This window comes from Triticum aestivum, chromosome 5B, assembly GCF_018294505.1.
Source record: "Triticum aestivum cultivar Chinese Spring chromosome 5B, IWGSC CS RefSeq v2.1, whole genome shotgun sequence".
In the NCBI taxonomy this organism is placed as follows: Eukaryota; Viridiplantae; Streptophyta; class Magnoliopsida; order Poales; family Poaceae; genus Triticum; species Triticum aestivum.
In genome coordinates this window covers 143902542-143919659 of record NC_057807.1, presented here as the reverse complement: position 1 = coordinate 143919659, position 17118 = coordinate 143902542, and the positions used below count along the sequence as shown (strand labels likewise).

The window sequence follows — 17118 nt, the reverse complement described above, 5'->3', positions numbered from 1 at the left end:
TTCCACAGCTTGGGATTGTCCCCCGTGAACTGTTGAAACTGGATGGACGGGTGCGCCTGACCCAGACCGCTGAGTAATTGACTCGCGTGGGCGAACGGAGAGAGAGCGGGGGTGATGGGGGGCGTACTGACCGTTTGCCGGGAGTGGCGACGGCGTCTGGGTCGACGCCGCGGGCGGCCCCCGTGAGATGTTGAAGACGCCGTGGCCACCGGGCCCTTGAAGCAGAGAGGCCGCGCCCGAACCGGTCCCGGTGTGGGCACCAATTGTCGCAGGCGGTATGGCGTTCGGAGGAAGCGAGTGGTTCGTTGCGGTCTCCGGTCGTGGCGGTGGAGCGCTCTGCAGGGCCGCCACCGCATCGGATAGATCGGCGACGCGCCGCTTGAGATCGGGACGCCACGCCACGAGATCATCGATCTTGGAGTTGGAGGCGTGGATTGCTGCGGTGTGCTCCTTGAGGGTCGTTTCCAGCCTCTCTAGGAAGGACTGGATGGATGGATCCATGGCCTTGAGGTGAGCTCGACCTTGGCGCAGAGATCGGGTCTCGATGAATTGAGCCAGACCGACGCAGTGGAAGGGGGTGGGGATGGTCTCTGATACCAGATGTAAGGTGCGGGGTATGGATTGCTCTCGATCAAGGTAGCTAAAGAGGAAATCGACAGTATTATCTCAGGTACACGACCTAGGGTTACAAGAATGGGGAATTGAGAGTAGGTAGCCGCCATAGTCGATTCCGCCTGATCCACTGGATGCGTCGCTCCCTGGTGCCGCTGCCTTAAGTAGCTGGGGTAGCCCGCGCCCACATCGGCCCAGTGACGCGCGTGTTGGGTCGTCTGTCCCGTGCGGGCCTTGGGCTGGGTGGCGAGCTGGTCGAGCCACCCGTGCTGGTACCGGCCATGTCAGCACGCCCGCTGGAGACCTGTGGTGTAGGGGCGCTGACATTTTTACTAGCAAATGTGTGCGTGCGTTCCAATGCGAGAAACGATCCATCCGTATCACCACATCTCCTCTTTGCCCCTTGCGAATCTGTGTTGCCACTTGTCATATTTTTCACCTATTCACGATTAACATTATCATACTATAGTACCTCGCTTTGCACCACGCGTCCAAGCCAGGACTTGAACTCGGGTGGGCTGGCAACAACCTCAGCTGCCCAGCCAACGGGTCGACATCCCGTCCTCCGCGCCACCTATGACTAAGCACCATCTTTCTGCCAGCCCTGCTTTGTTCTTGGCGCAGCTAGACAAGCTAGATGTACATATGCAGCAGCCGTGCCCTGATTGATTCTGCCACCGGCCGGACCGCCGGAACACAAAACCTCTTTTTTACTCCTTTCACTCGATTATTTCGTTTAAGGGGCATTGTTACGTTTTACATAGCTATAACGACAAGCTTGCACACACGATGCCCTTATTTTGCATCACATGAGCCAAAAATAGCATATACACGTGTAGAGTACATGCCCATTTTTCACTTGAAATCGATGGAAACTGAGATGGGAGGGGATGGTATGCTTGTAGATCATTACCTCAAAGGCCGGGAGGAACTGGGTGAGTTGGAGTTCTTCCCTCCAGCGCAAAAGATCGTTCACTGAGATGGCCTAGCAGCTGACGTCAGCCAATATTGGCGTCCAAGATATATAACACACGGTGTACCATTGGGACTGCCCTAATACATTGTAGAGTGCCGCTTCAATGCGCAGGCACAGCATACATATCTCAGGTCATATGCTTGGAAGAACACCTCATCTATAACCTTTTGGTCCAAGATCAGGTCGGAACCAGAACAAAGAGATGGGATGCCCTTGGCACGTTCGTCCATTAGCCACGAGGTGAAAAAGTTTGGCGTTCGCATTTCCCTCCTTGAGCCAGCGCAAACACGATGCGAGTCATAGCGACACCAAAGCACAGAATAACCAGGTTGGCAATAGCAATCTGTACCAAGGATTGCCTGAACAGTCTGATTAAAAAAAAGCTTCGATAAATTCGAGCAGCGATTCCTGGTATGGCAAAGCAAATCTTTACAAGTCATTACAAAGTAGAGAAGGATGAAAGCTCACAGTTCTCGCCACACAAAATTCCTGAAGCTCTTACCGAGGACAACAAGGATATACTAGATTTGACCCATGGAGCCTGTGTCTACATATATTCTGAACATAATAAATTGGCAGTTCCCCTATAGACTGAATTTCACACGAGCTATCAATCCTTCTTCACTCGGTCCCTTGCTGCTTTAGCGGAGCTTGAGCGCTCGGCCTGCGAGAACATGATGAATACATGCATAACGGCGGTCACCATTGCCAATCCAGAAGCAAAGAGGATCACTCCTTTCCACGTCGACAAGAGCTGGGTCCACTGTAAGAATCTATGAGCACCATATAGGAGGAGACATGACCAAGACAGGACCACCTGAACCAACAGCAAGAACTCAAGTGAGACCAAGAAATAAGCTATTTGTATATGGTAATATGAGTTCTCCTTTTATTCTGAAAGAGCATGAGCACAATCTTAGAAGTTCTGAAAGCAGAATAGTAGAAGAGCTGCACACACATGCAGATGTACCCACTTACCTATGGCATGCTAAGAATAAGAGAAAAATATTCTGTCATGTTGTAGTTGTGTGGGAAAAACGAATAATGTTGTCGTGGCGTGTCACATGATCGAATTGAGCATTTTCCCGCTTCTTTTTCTATTCAAAGGAACTATTCTAATTCTGTACACGTCAATAGTTTGATAATAAGTGTCACATTATCTTACAAGGTGCTAAAGGACCTTAAGTGCACATGTGACTGCATACTATTCTAGTTTCTTAACATCCACTCCGTCTATTCCACTCTAACTGTCCCTGCCCTTGGATTCTCTGTTTCAAAATAATTGTCCAGCGAGAATCGGTATGTTAATACAATGTTTACAACCTAAACCTACTTTAATGATTTAGAAGAGGCTTGGCTGCAGCATGGAATTTAACTGGGGTATGCATGATCGTGTTTAGTTAGCACTTCTTCAGATTTAATGTTTTCTTTGCATGCACGCTTGGTGGGCTGAAGGTTTTTCCACATTGAAACAGAGGGAGTAATAACTGACGCAGATTTTTTATGTCAAAAGTTAATGATATTGCATAAAATGGTGCCTTGGTTATGTTTTACCATCAAAGATTTCACTGGACGACCAATTGGTATAATTTCCTCATCAAAAGTACCAGTTGCTATATGTTTGTCCAATAACGCGTCCTGTCACAGGGAAAGAAAATTAGTGATTAGCACGTCAGCCAATTCATGGTTTCTTCCAACAATAACACATTATATGATCATAGTTTTCTATAATTAATATTATTAGTTCCATACCTTTGCTACAAATATGTCTTTGCACCATTTTGAAACATCCTCATCCGAGTTAGGCATATCCCTCATTGAATGGCGTTTTATGCGGACATGTACCTATAATAACAGTGGAGCAGTAAATATGATTGAAATACCAAAGATACCAAATCAAAATCTTCGAGCTAGAATTCGATGGGTTCTGAGAAACAACTCAGGTTGCTATAAATATATATTTTAATCATAAATATTTTCAAGAAATTTAATGGCTAGAGTTCACAGCTAGTAAATTTCTACAGACTGCAGAAGTTAAAATACTTACAACTGATGATTGTCCCTGAAGAATACGCAGCATTGTTGGTTTAGGCGAATCTTCTGGAATAATCACTGTTGTATCATAGATAGCTGGGACAAAGTCACGCATAATACTTACAGCTGATACAAATCCCTAAGATGTTGCAAATGAAAAGAGTTGTTAGAATAACAACACTTCTGGGATAAACTAAGTACATGGAGATAAAATTTGGAAAAAATGTTCAAATGCACAGCGTCAAAGTACCAAATATTTGTTCTGACGAAGTGTTCATGTACGTTTTGACCATGGGAAGGGAAGGCGAGATCCCCCCCCCCCTCCCCCTTGTCCATGTAGGCTGTTGTCTTTTGAGTTTTGACTACTGGAAGGGAAGGCAAGATTTTTTGTACCATACTAAAAGGAGTTAATTGCGCAAAAGGACAGTAGTTTTGTGGATGCGGTGACAAATATTGAGTCATTTTGACAATAAAACTGACCAACTGAGTCCACCTGTCAGCACAGCCATGTTAATTAGTTGCCAATGCGAGCAGGCCAATGTGCCGGCAAGGCAGGGCTGCGGCATGAGAGACAAGGAGAGGAACAGACGAGGGCAACCACAGGGAGCTTGTCAGCAAGGCGACCGCTGTGCTCTGGGGGTCACCAGTGGTGAGCCCGGATCGCGTTGGTTGATATCCCGTGTGGTCGCAGTAGCGTCAAATTAGTAGGGGGAAACATCAATGGAGAAGAAAGCATTTTGTGTGTGAGAAGATTTTTCCAGAGGCTCACTTGAGGTGGAGATCAAGAGGCTGCGGCAGCGGTCGGAGCTGGAGAAGGGCATCCTAAATTTGGCGACAAACCAGCACAGTAGCCTCCAGTCAACCTTCCCGTTCGTTTACAACTATACTCTGTCTAATCCCCTTACTAATTTAATTTTGGACCAGCGAATTGCTGCATCGAGGTCATCTTCTTTGTGTCTGACCTTCACTATCTCCAGCATGTCCTCGGACTCGTTCCTGTTTCCTGCATGTCCCTAAGGACCATGCACGTCCTCTTGACCATGCGTGCATACTCTCGTGCAGGGAGCTGAGCCACCACAGTCCACCTATGTTGCCATCTGCCACTATCCAGCCCTCACCCAACACAATCCCGCTCCTCCGCTTCCAAGTAAAACACATGAGTTTCTGGCAAACCAGGACTTCGCATGCACCAACCCGCCTAATTCCATACTCCATTCCTCCTTTCCGGTGTGGGTAGCCAAGCGCAGCGGACAAAGGCCACGGCAGCCGGTCCCACCTCCCAATTTTGACCAGAGAATTGCCGAATCAAGGTCACTGCATGGCTGCTTCCAGTCACATCAGGAGAGATGAGAATGAGATCGAGACAGCTGCATTGGCATGAGAGAGGCAGAGAGAATAGGAGGACCTGACTTGTGTGGAGCCCATCAGCCCATGTCCACTTAAGCATGAGGCATGAGTAATTCGACGGGAGTGTCTGGGCTCTATGTCATTTTCACCGTGAAAGGTTTGGGTGCAGCACTACAGGCTACCTCAGAAGTCGTGGTTGTTTTTATAAAATATCCACAACCTGCCCATTTGTGTTAACACAGCCAAAAACCTGTGGTTTTGCGCAATCAACTCTGTTAAAGAGAAGATAAATCTAAGAATTGTATACGTGTCACAACCAAGCATTATAAAAGTTGTACAAAATGAGACCAGGTAAACAGAGAAAACTAAGGACAGATTTGACATCTGACATGCAAAGTTAGTACTGCACAGAGTACGATATTTCAGTTTGGAAGAAACAAATTGAATACCTTTGTTCGTGGAATCAGCACATTCCTAGGCGCTGTCAAACCCTGTGAGATTGCATATTCTTGAGCTGCTAAAAGTTTTGCTGGAGTAAATCTTGTACCCTCAACAAAAAGGGCAAGCCAAAATGATCTGGGGAAGTCTTTCAACCTTTGAAGACCCGACTGCATTTAAGAGTGTAAATATCATTAATTTACTATGAACCGCAAGGCATTGTAGTATTAGGTAAGGTGAAAAATACTTTGAGTGTTTTTTCATCCTTTGCCCAGCTTCTCTCCAAAAAGAGGTATTCTGCAAACCACATGGACCAACCAATAACCTGCAATAGTTGATCAAGATAAAACACAATCAATAACTACTTTCTTCAGCTAAATGCATGTGCAGCCTATTCTAGATAATGCCTGTTGAACTTTCCATAAAAAAATCTACACGGACCATAGAGATCATGCTTGTCTGATGCATAGGGATATTATTATATCTGTGCCATGATATCCGGCTTTAGTTCTCCAGTGCTACGGTTACTTGAGTATTCTCAGTTCCAGCAAAAAAAATAGCATCCATTCAATTATCTTTTTTTTCAAATGTGGTAGTTCTGACTTCAGAAGTTGAGCCTAGACTATTTTCTACAAGAATCAGTTAAGCTTAATACTCCTTCCATTCCATAATGTTGTGCACATAGATTTTCTGGAAAGGCAAACTTTACAAACTTTGACCAAGTTTATAGAGAAAACTATTTATATCTACAATACCAAATATATACGATATGGAAGTACGTCTTGTGATGTATCTAAGGATATGTATTTGGTATTCTAGATGTATATGTTGTTCTCTACAAACTTGGTCAAACTCTATAAAGTTTGACTTCTCAAAAAATCTATACGCACTACATTGTGGAACAGAGGGAGTAGCTTATAAACAGTTTAGTACTACTGTTATTACTATATGACAGAAGTAGTGTCGCCAAGGGCAACATATATGTTGGACAAATTAACTCTTAGTCTGTCAGACAACCCTTGCTTGCCAGTTATCACTGCATCGACTTGTGCCTGTTTGCTGACGCTCTAAAGTTTACTAAGAAACATCATATCTTATATCCAAACAATGCGGGTTGCTCTTCTTAGATACTATTTTTTGTTTATATTTTAGCAGTGGGGATGGTCTCTTCTTAAGGTCTTAAATTCCACTTTGTGGAACCTAGCAGTAGGGATGACCTTTTAAAGGGCATCATTCTTCTTCACCACAAGGCCATTAAAATGACGGCCGAAAGGAAATACTAAATATAATAGTAGTGTACCATATAATTTTAGCACAATTCTCCATTTGAGTAATCTTATTTGATTAATTTCCCTTGCCTTAGTCTTGTCAAGATAACTGAACTATGAGTAATGTAGAACCAAATGTGATGATAGAAATGTACGGGCTAACTTACTGGAAGGAACTTTGAGGATTTCTTCATTATAGCTATTGCGCTTCCAAGGCATCCTGAACGCTGACCATCAAATCACGGGTGACTCATCATAATGTACTTAAACAGATTAATAGTTAAAAAAAATAATACTTAGTAAGTGATAAGAACCTGTGCTAAAATCCATCCAACCAGCCAATCAATGTCACTTCGATGATTGGATATTAGAAGGGCGTGCTCTTTGCCTAAAGAATTCTTCAGATAAGGTCGTATTCAAAACGCATCCTTTTCTAAATATGGTCTAAGTGAATAATGAAATGATATCAGTTCCAAGTGGTAATATTGGCATTAACTCCTTACCCATTAGTTTCCAAGTTGCTGGATCCGCATACACCTGTACCTGCAAAATTTGCATGGACTAATATCAGGGAACTATAGTTGTGATATCAATTACTATTTCAAAAAAGTCCAAACAACTTAAGATTTGCAAACAAGCACTTGAAAATTCTGTTTACTCAACTTCCCACCGAAATTTAAGTACAAGAACTTTTTGTACTGTGATTGAATTATCAAGGAGGCACACACTTGAATAAAAAAAAACAGTGACATTGGATGAATGTGTTTTGACCAGTGATTGTTGAAGTTAAGATCACACAGATAAGTTGCTTCCTATTTAATGCAACAGTGAGGAAAACATCATAGTTTAAATAATTATCTAGTACTTCCACTGTGTCAACATATAAGACGTTTTTGCAGTTCAATTTAAACCGCAAGAACGTCTTATATTTAGATATAGAGGGAGCAGCACGAGTTCCATTACATGCCACCATTGGGTCAAATTTGTACACATTACTGCAATGCAAGTTCTTGTCAAACGAAAACGTTGAAACGTTCACTCTGAGTATATAAAAAAAGGCACTATAACATCCCTAACCTGCTTATATACTGCACCCATATCACTCTTCCTTTTGTAATATATATTAGTGCTGCTATTCAGGTTGATTTACAAACACAAAATCAACAGTATAACTGAAAACATGACACAAAGCATCCTCAACTGACATCGCAAATTACAGTTGACACAACAAGATGGCTTGCCTATTCAGACTTTAACCACTTTGAAAAAGCATGTTGACTTTAATCATCTGGTATATGCTAACTGATGGTCTTGATTGTGATCAACCCAACCAACCCTCAGCATTGCCTTTTATCAAAAAGGCAATGCCCATCATCATGCCAGATTAAATTGTGGATCATCCAAAGGCATGCAATCTAACTTTATGCAAGTAATTAAGCAGCAAATTCACCCTAAGGTCGCTATCCATGTACCAACTTAAAAGATAAACAAGAGAGGCCTTGTAGCCCAAATGAAGGATCATGTGAATATTACACTTTGATTTAACTTCAGATTTGACGTGTAAGTGGCGTATAAAGAAGAAAAGATGGTTGACTTTTTGCTTCAATATTATACATACCTTAATACCTGCCCACCAGTCCACAAGCCAGATCAGCTGAAGCCACAACAACTCGGCCAGGAATACGTTGATCTGCCGGTACAATCGCTTCGAGAATGGCCTTATCGTCAAGAACAATACGGCCTGCAACGTTATGCAAATATAGTAAGAGACCAGGAACGGCTTAATGGAAATTCCAGTGCGAATTAACAGATCAAAGAGCATAATTTGTCAATTTCGAGGCCGCAAATTGAACAATCTCCCAAATTAAGCAGCTGAACTCAAAATGATGGCATCAGATCGGACTGCGTAACACCAACAAAACATATTTGATCCGAGCAAGCGAAGAAGCAACGTGGGCGCGCATGATGAAATCACCAACTCAAACCTACTAAAAGGAAAACATTTACGAAAGACAATTGAATCTCTGCTCGCGAACCTCTCCAGATCACCGCACAATCCCTAGAAAGGGGCGACAGAGAATTACAGGAGACGATTGCCAGACCCGGGTCGCCCGAGGTTACCTGGACAGTGTTGACGACGAGGCCGGAGAGGAGGAAGAGGAGGCCGAGCGGGAGCAGGACGAGCACGAGGGGAATCGCCATGGCCGCCGCCGCGTCTCCTCTCTTGCCGCGGTGTCTCTGGATTACTGGAAAAGCGCGGGGGTTAAGTAGGAAAGATGGGTTCGTTTTCCGCTGCTTGCGGCTGGGCGATGGACACCAACACGGATTTTCATTTTCCTTAAGGGTCTAGATGAAATGCAACAGATTTCAAGCAACGGCGACACTTCACATGGTCCCACCCAGGCCCACAGTACTCACGGGCTCATCTCCCCGACACCATTCACAAGTCACAGGCCCAGGGTCTCGTCGTTTCCTTCCACGAGCCTGTTGAATTGCAAAGTATTTTATTAGCAAAAAAAAAGATTTGCAAAGTATTTTATCTGAAAAAGTATCAGGGCAACTCCAACCGGCCCACGTAAACGGACATAGTTTTTGTCTTTTTTTGTTTGTTTAGGTCATCCGAGCGGGGCTCCTCGCGCGCTGGGTCTCCTCGACGGCGCGCTGGGTCGCTCCGCCAGTGCCGCCAAGAACGCTACCTCCCCATCCTCGTCCTCCTACCTCACCACCGAAGGCGATGGTGGAGGGCGGGCGTCGATCTGGATGGCGCCGGGCGGCGCACGTCGTGCTCAGTCACGAGCCAGACATCCTAGTCTAGGGAGTCGGACGTGTACGCTGGGTCGCAACATTGCTTCGGCGTGAGGAGAGCACACCGGTCGCGGATCTCGGTTGCGCGCACGCTCGGTTGCGGATCTCGGTTGCGGCACGACCAACACCGAAATTCGGTGGGGTCGAGGTGCCGGCCATGCGGGAGGTTTACGTCTGGCAACGACAACGGGACACAATACTCCCAATGGTACTCCATGCGATGCACCGAGATGTACAGTCGATCGTGTAACCGTACCACCCCCCTCTACGCCCCTCCACCCCCCTTCCCCCGTGTAGCGCCAAAGTGAAGTTGGTCGGGCCTCGCGATGAGTCGGCCTCATGGTCGTATTTGTCACGCTTGCTGCCGCGGCTAAAGAAGTCCATGGCGATGGCGGCGAACTAGGTTTTGTATCAGGTGATGAGGGAGCAAACTCTAGATGTGAATTGGGGTGGCGAGAAGTAGATGAGGTCGACCCTGCACGCTTGCCATTTAAAAAGGATGTGGCCTAGACGCTTCCGGTCGCTGCCGTGTTTGGTTGCCCGACATGCAAGCCCAATGCGGACACCGAGAGGAAGTGCGGCTCGTCCATCTCGTGTCCATGTGGATGCAAATTTAGGCTGGAAATGCATCCAGACTGGCACCGAGTGGGCGTGTTTTGGGTTTGCGTCTGCGCGTTAGGCCGGCGTTTCTTTCCGTTTCGACACAAAAGGACACACATGCACCAAATGTGTTGGCGCGTTGGAATTTCCTTAGAGCACCTAAAGTAGGACCTGCATGTCTGAGCGGACATCACAATCACTGACCGGTCATGAAATGTCACCCAACTAGCTTCCTCAAGCCAGCCCTATATGTTCGGTACCCTCCCCCCAAACATAGCTCATATCTGAGATGGATATAAGGAGACCTGGACACGTCCATCACATAGGACCCGATAGATCAGACCCACCCCAAAACTCTCCAAATCGTCCCCAACCTAGCCCCCTCTTCCTCTCCTCTCTCCTGCCTCGTCTGTCCATGCCCTCCCCTAGCTCCACCATCACCCGAGCTGATGTAGGATGGAACCATAGGGGCCGATCTTTCACAATTTGGAGGGGGATTCCCGAAGAACACGACGAACACACGAGGGGAAACACGTGGACAAACGAGAGGAAACACTCAAATCAACAAGAAACGATCACACATGTGCTAGATCCATGAACAAAAAGAGAGATACATTATTCAAATCCAACAAAGGGGGATACAAAGGTCACTAGTTCATCTCCTAGAAGGAGGTCTTCAATCCAGCAGGGGGTCTTCCCTCAAGAGGGGGTCTTCAATCCACTTGGGGAATCTTCTCCTAGGAGGCCTTGGTCTCCAATGGAGTAGGTATCAAGTGGATGAGCAAAGCTCTATCTTCAAAATGAGCTATCACAATGCTAACCCTAGAAAAGTGGAGGAGGAGGCGTATATATAGTCTAAGGGGACGAAGGGGTACATGGGCTTAGGCCAAAACGCACACGCATGTGGGGGTCCGGATGATTCGGATGGTGTCCCGGATGATCCGGGTGTCAGGGGTTCAGATGATTTGGGCGACCGTCCGGATCGTCCGGGGGCGTCGTAGCGGCTGTAGGGGGTCCGGATGTCCGGGTGGATCTGGATGATCCGGGACTCGGTTCGGATGGTCCGGCTTCACTTAGAGTCGTTCTGTCCTGGGGCTCTCTCGTCCGAGTTGGGGTTCGGATCATCCGGGCAAGTCTGGACTTGGTCGTTTTCTTCTTCGTCTTCACGTTCCTCTTATCCCTTCGGTCGATCTTGCTCCTTGGCTTCTTCATGGCTAACTCCTTGGTACCTGAGTATGCAAAGTGTCTCTGTTTGAGGTAGTAGCCATGTCTCATGTGTTTCAAAGAGGAATTGCAAGAGCAGAGATGTCACCTCGGTTTCGAGAGCTCTTGCACGTGCTTGTGTCATGGGTCCGCTTGGCACTTGGTGAGATGATGGTAGGTCCATGGGGATGACCTTGGGATGCTCCACATCATGAGATCCACCGATGTCCCGACCCCACAGCGCCACCACCACCGACAAAAAAACCCACCTCCACCATCGTCGTACGGAACGGTCACCGCCATGGACGCTTTTCCACCGTAGTACGACTTGCTCCCCAGCCATACTCCTTGCCCTCTATGTGTTCGAAAAGATGTAGAGTTTCATAACAAAGAGCTCGATGAATTTATTCAAGACTATTTCTCGTTCATCGGATTCAGATGACAAAGATGATGAGTTCATGATGATGATGAGCATCCAGGAGGAAATGGAGAAGGAAGTGTAGCATATTCTGAATTTCAAGGGTTTGATAAAAGGGGAGGAGAATTGTACACCGATATAGGATCATTGGCGCATAGCTCGTCTACGCAGACTACTTTCAAACCAGACCAACATACCATGATGGGGGTTTTATGTCACTTTCGGATGAGTAAATCCTTATTCTTGCGCGTGGTGAATGACATGGAGACACATTATCCCTACTTCACTCTTAGGAACGATTTGTTGCAGGCAATTGTTGTTCTCCCCTTTGCAAAAATGCGCGAACTCTTTGAGGATGCTTGCATTAAGCAGATGTTGTTGGTGAGATGGTCAAAATGGGGGAGAGCACATGTCTTTAGGTCATGATTAAATTTGCCCGCATCATGGTAAACATGTTTGGAGCAAAGTACCTAAGAGGACCAGTTGCCGAAGACACATAAAGGTTGATGCCAACTAGAGCAACAAGAGGTTTTTCATATAGGCTTGGTTCGGTTGATTGCACGCATTGGCAATGGAAGAACTTCTCAAAGGATTGTGTGGGAAGTACCAAGGTCACACCAAAGAGACCATCAACATAATCAAAGTAGCGACGTCAAAGGACTTGTGATTTGCATGCTTTCTTTGGCATGTCTAGTTCTCACAGTGACATCAATGTGCTCCCACGATCTCCGATGTTCAAGAGACTTTGTGATGGGTGGGGGGGGCTCTATTATGCAACTACACCGTCAACGGACACAATTAAAACATGGGGTACTACCTTGCCGATTGTATCTATCCTCAATGAGCGACATTTTTCAAGATCATATCCAATCCCCATTGCAACAAATAGTGCACTTTGTAATACTGCAAGAAGCAGCTAGGAAGGATGTGGAGAGGGTATTTGGAGTGCTCCAAACTTGTTGGAGTATTTTTCATAGACCTGTATTTATTGGGAATCAAAGACATTGTGATAGGTGATGTCATGTTGTGTAATTTTGCACAACATAGTTATCAAGGACAAGGGTGACTGATAACCCACAAGTATGGGGGATCGGTTGTAGCCTCTGTCAATAAGTAAGAGTGTCGAACCCAACGAGGAGCTAAATGTAGGACAAAAATCCCTCAAGTTCTATCGACCACCGATATAACTCTATGCACGCTTAACGTTCGCTTTACCTAGAACAAGTATGAAACTAGAAGTACTTTGTAGGTGTGATAGGATAGGTTTGCAAGATAATAAAGAACACGTAAATAAAAACTAGGGGTTGTTTAGATAAAGAAATAACTATGTTAGTTTTAGTGGAGAGCTTTTTGTCACAAGAAAGTTATTTGTCCTAAGGTAATCGATAACTAGACAAGTAATCATTATTGCAATTTTATATGAGGGAAAGGCATAAGCTAACATACTTTCTCTCCTTGGATCATATGCACTTATGATTATAACCCTAGCAAACATCCGTAACTACTAAAGATCATTAAGGTAAAGCCCAACCATAGCATATTAAAGTATCAAGTCCTCTTTACTCCCATACACAAACAACCTACTTACCCGAGTTTAAGCTTCTGTCACTCTAGCAACCCACCATAAGCAAATCATGAACATATTGCAAACCCTACAACGGGGATCCCTCACGCTTGCGCGACACGGAGAGCACCATAGGATAACACCAATAATAAAACATACAACTCAAACCAATCACGATCATCAATTAACCCATAGGACAAAACAGATCTACTCAAACATCATAGGATAGTCATACATCATTGGGAAATAATATATAGCGTTGAGCACCAGTTTTAAGTAGAGATTATAGCAGGGAGAAGAGGTGTTACACTGCTGCATAGTGGGGGAGAGAGTTGGTGATGACGGCAACGAAGTTGTTGGTGTAGATCGCCGTCACGATGATGGCCCCAACGACATTCCGGCGCCACCGGGAGAGAGGGGAGAGAGCCCCCCTCCTCCTTCTTATTCCTTGACCTTCCCCTAGTTGGGAGAATGGTTCCCCGCTGGGCCATGGCCTCCATGGCTGCGGAGGGGCTCACCCCTCCGAGATTGAATCTCTCTCTCTGTTTCCTTCTGTTCGTGTGCTCTTTGTTTCTGGCCTTTCACCGTTTCTTAAATTCCCGGAGATCCATAACTCCGATTGGGCTGAAATTTTAACACATTTTTATCCAGATATTAGCTTTCTTGCGCCAGGAGAAGGGCACCAACCGCCTTACGGGGTGGCCACAAGGGCCCAGGGCGCGCCCTACCCCCTGGGGCGCCCCTCACCCTTGTGGGCCCCTCGGGCATTGTCTCGCATTGATTCTTTTTCCCAAAATTCACATATATTCCAAAAAAAAATCTCCGTAAGTTTTTATCCCATTTGGACTCCGTTTGATATGTATTTTCTGCGAAACAAAAAACATGCAACAAATAGGAACTGGCACTGGGCACTGGATCAATATGTTAGTCCCAAAAATAGTATAAAAAGTTGCCAAAAGTATATGAAAGTTGTATAATATTGGCATGGAACAATCAAAAATTATAGATACAACGGAAACGTATCAACATCCCCAAGCTTAATTCCCGCTCGTCCTTGAGTAGATAAATGATAAAAAAGATAATTTTTGATGTGGAATGCTACCTACCATAATCTTGATCATGTAATCTAATCATGGCATGAATATTAAGACACGAGTAATTCAAAGCAATAGTTTATCATTTGACATTAAGACAATAATACTTCAAGCATACTAATAAAGCAATCATGTCTTTTCAAAATAACATGGCCAAAGAAAGTTATCCCTACAAAATCATATAGTCTGGCTATGCTCCATCTTCACCACACAAAGTATTTCATCATGCACAACCCCGATGACAAGCCAAGCAATTGTTTCATACTTTTAATGTTCTCAATCCTTTTCAACTTTCACACAATACATGAGTGTGAGCCATGGATAGAACACTATAGGTGGAATAGAATATGATGGTGGATGTTGTGTGGAGAAGACAAAAAGGAAGAAAGTCTCACATTGACGTGGCTAATCAACGGGCTATGGAGATGCCCATCAATTGATGTCAATGCGAGGAGTAGGGATTTCCATGCAACGGATGCACTAGAGCTATAAGTGTATGAAAGCTCAAACTAAAACTAAGTGGGTGTGCATCTAGCTTGCTTGCTCATGAAGACCTATGGCATTTGAGGAAGCCCGTCGTTGGAATATACAAGCCAAGTTCTATAATAAAAAATTCCCACTAGTAATATATGAAAGTGACAAAATAGGAGACTCTCTATCATGAAGAACATGGTGCTACTTTGAAGCACAAGTGTGGAAAAGGATAGTAACATTGTCCCTTCTCTCTTTTGTCTCATTTTTTTGGGCAGGCTTCTTTGGCCTCTCTCTTTTTTTGGGCTTATTTGGCCACTTTTACTTTGATAACCTCACATGGGACAATGTTCTAATAATGATGATCATCACACTTTTATTTACTTACAACTCAATATTACAACTCGATACTAGAACAAAGATATGACTCTATATGAATGCCTCCGACGGTGTACCGGGATGTGCAATGATCTAGCATAGCAATGACATCAAAAAATGGACAAGCCATGAAAACATCATGCTAGCTATCTTACGATCATGCAAAGCAATATGACAATGAATGCTCAAGTCATGTATATGATGATGATGGAAGTTGCATGGCAATATATCTCGGAATGGCTATGGAAATGCCATGATAGGTAGGTATGGTGGTTGTTTTGAGGAAGATATAAGGAGGCTTATATGTGACAGAGCGTATCATATCATGGGGTTTGGATGCACTGGTGAAGTTTGCACCGACTCTCGAGGTGAGAAAGGGCAATGCATGGTACCGAAGAGGCTAGCAATGATGGAAGGGTGAGAGTGTGTATAATTCATGGACTCAACATTAGTCATAAAGAACTCACATACTTATTGCAAAAATTTATTAGCTATCGAAACAAAGTACTACGTGCATGCTCCTAGGGGGATAAATTGGTAGTAAAAGACCATCGCTCGTCCCCGACCGCCACTCATAAGGAAGACAATCAAAAACAAATCTTGCTCCGACTTTGTTACATAACGGTTCACCATACGTGCATGCTTCATGAATCACAAACCTTAACACAAGTATTTCTACCAGCCCACAATTACTCACAAGCATGACTCTAATATCACCATCTTTATATCGCAAAACTATTGCAAGGAATCAAACATATCATATTCAGTGATCTACAAGTTTTATGTAGGATTTTATGACTAACCATGTGAATGACCAATTCCTGTTGACTCTCTAAATAGATATAAGCGAAGCATGAGAGTTTAATTATTTCTATAAAAGATATGCCCATGCTCTAACAAATATAAGTGAAGCAAAAGAGCATTCTAAAAATGGCGGTTTTCTATGCATAGAGAAGCAGGCAATCCAAACTTCAAATGATATAAGTGAAGCACATGAAGCATTCTATAAAGCCATAAAGATATAAGTGAAGTGCATGAAGCATTCTATAAATCAACAAAGGACTATTTCATACTAGCATGGTACATTATTAAAAGAAAAATAAAAAGCACACGACGCTGCAAGATTTACGCATATCATGTGACGAATAAAAATATAGCTCCAAGTAAAATTACCGATGATCGTTAGAAGAAAGAGGGGATGCCTTCCGGGGCATCCCCAAGCTTAGTTGCTTGGGAGTCCTTGAATATTACCTTGGGGTGCCTCGGGCATCCCCAAGTTAGGCTCTTGCCACTCCTTATTCCTTCATCTATCGTGATCTCATCCAAAACTTGAAAACTTCAATCACAAAAAACTTAACAAAACCCTCGTGAGATCTGTTAGTATAATAAAACAAATCACCACTTTAAGTACTATTGCGAACCCATTCATATTTTATTTTTGCATTGTAGCTATTGTATTATAACTTCTCCATGGCTCATACCACCGATAAAATCGATAGTTTCATCAAAACTAGCAAAACAATGCATCAGAAACATAATCTGTCTTAAACAGGACAACCTGTAGCAATCTAAACATCTACCATACTTCTGTAGCTCCAAAAATTCTTAAACATTAGGACAAAACAAACAATTTGTATAGAAGTACAGTGCAAAAAGTTTCATAAACATTCGACGTTCGAGTAAAAAAAATTGAAATTCACGTACTACACCCAAAGTTTCTGTTTTTGCACTGCACAAACCAAACAAGCATTCTAATCATTCTAAAGGCAAATCTTGGCACATTACTTTTATAATACAATGTATTTGTACAAGGGGATAATTATTTTTGTTGAAAAGTTTCTGTAATCAAGGTTTGAAAAGTTTCCATGGGCATGAACAAAGCTCAAGGAGCTCCCCCACTTCAACGGTGC

General features: G+C 44.2%; 1 protein-coding gene across 1 annotated transcript; it reads right to left on the bottom strand.

The window, feature by feature from the left end:
• Positions 1–1957: 1957 nt before the first annotated feature.
• Positions 1958–9024, bottom strand: LOC123110863 (1-acyl-sn-glycerol-3-phosphate acyltransferase PLS1). The gene is made up of 11 exons (XM_044531491.1): positions 8797–9024; positions 8294–8416; positions 7179–7218; positions 6990–7063; positions 6843–6902; positions 5655–5732; positions 5419–5577; positions 3636–3761; positions 3341–3433; positions 3143–3226; positions 1958–2405 (listed from the first exon to the last, which is right to left on the bottom strand). The coding sequence occupies exons 1-11, from the start codon at positions 8875–8877 to the stop codon at positions 2199–2201; spliced, it is 1125 nt and encodes a 374-aa protein (XP_044387426.1). The 5' UTR covers positions 8878–9024; the 3' UTR covers positions 1958–2198.
• Positions 9025–17118: the final 8094 nt, after the last annotated feature.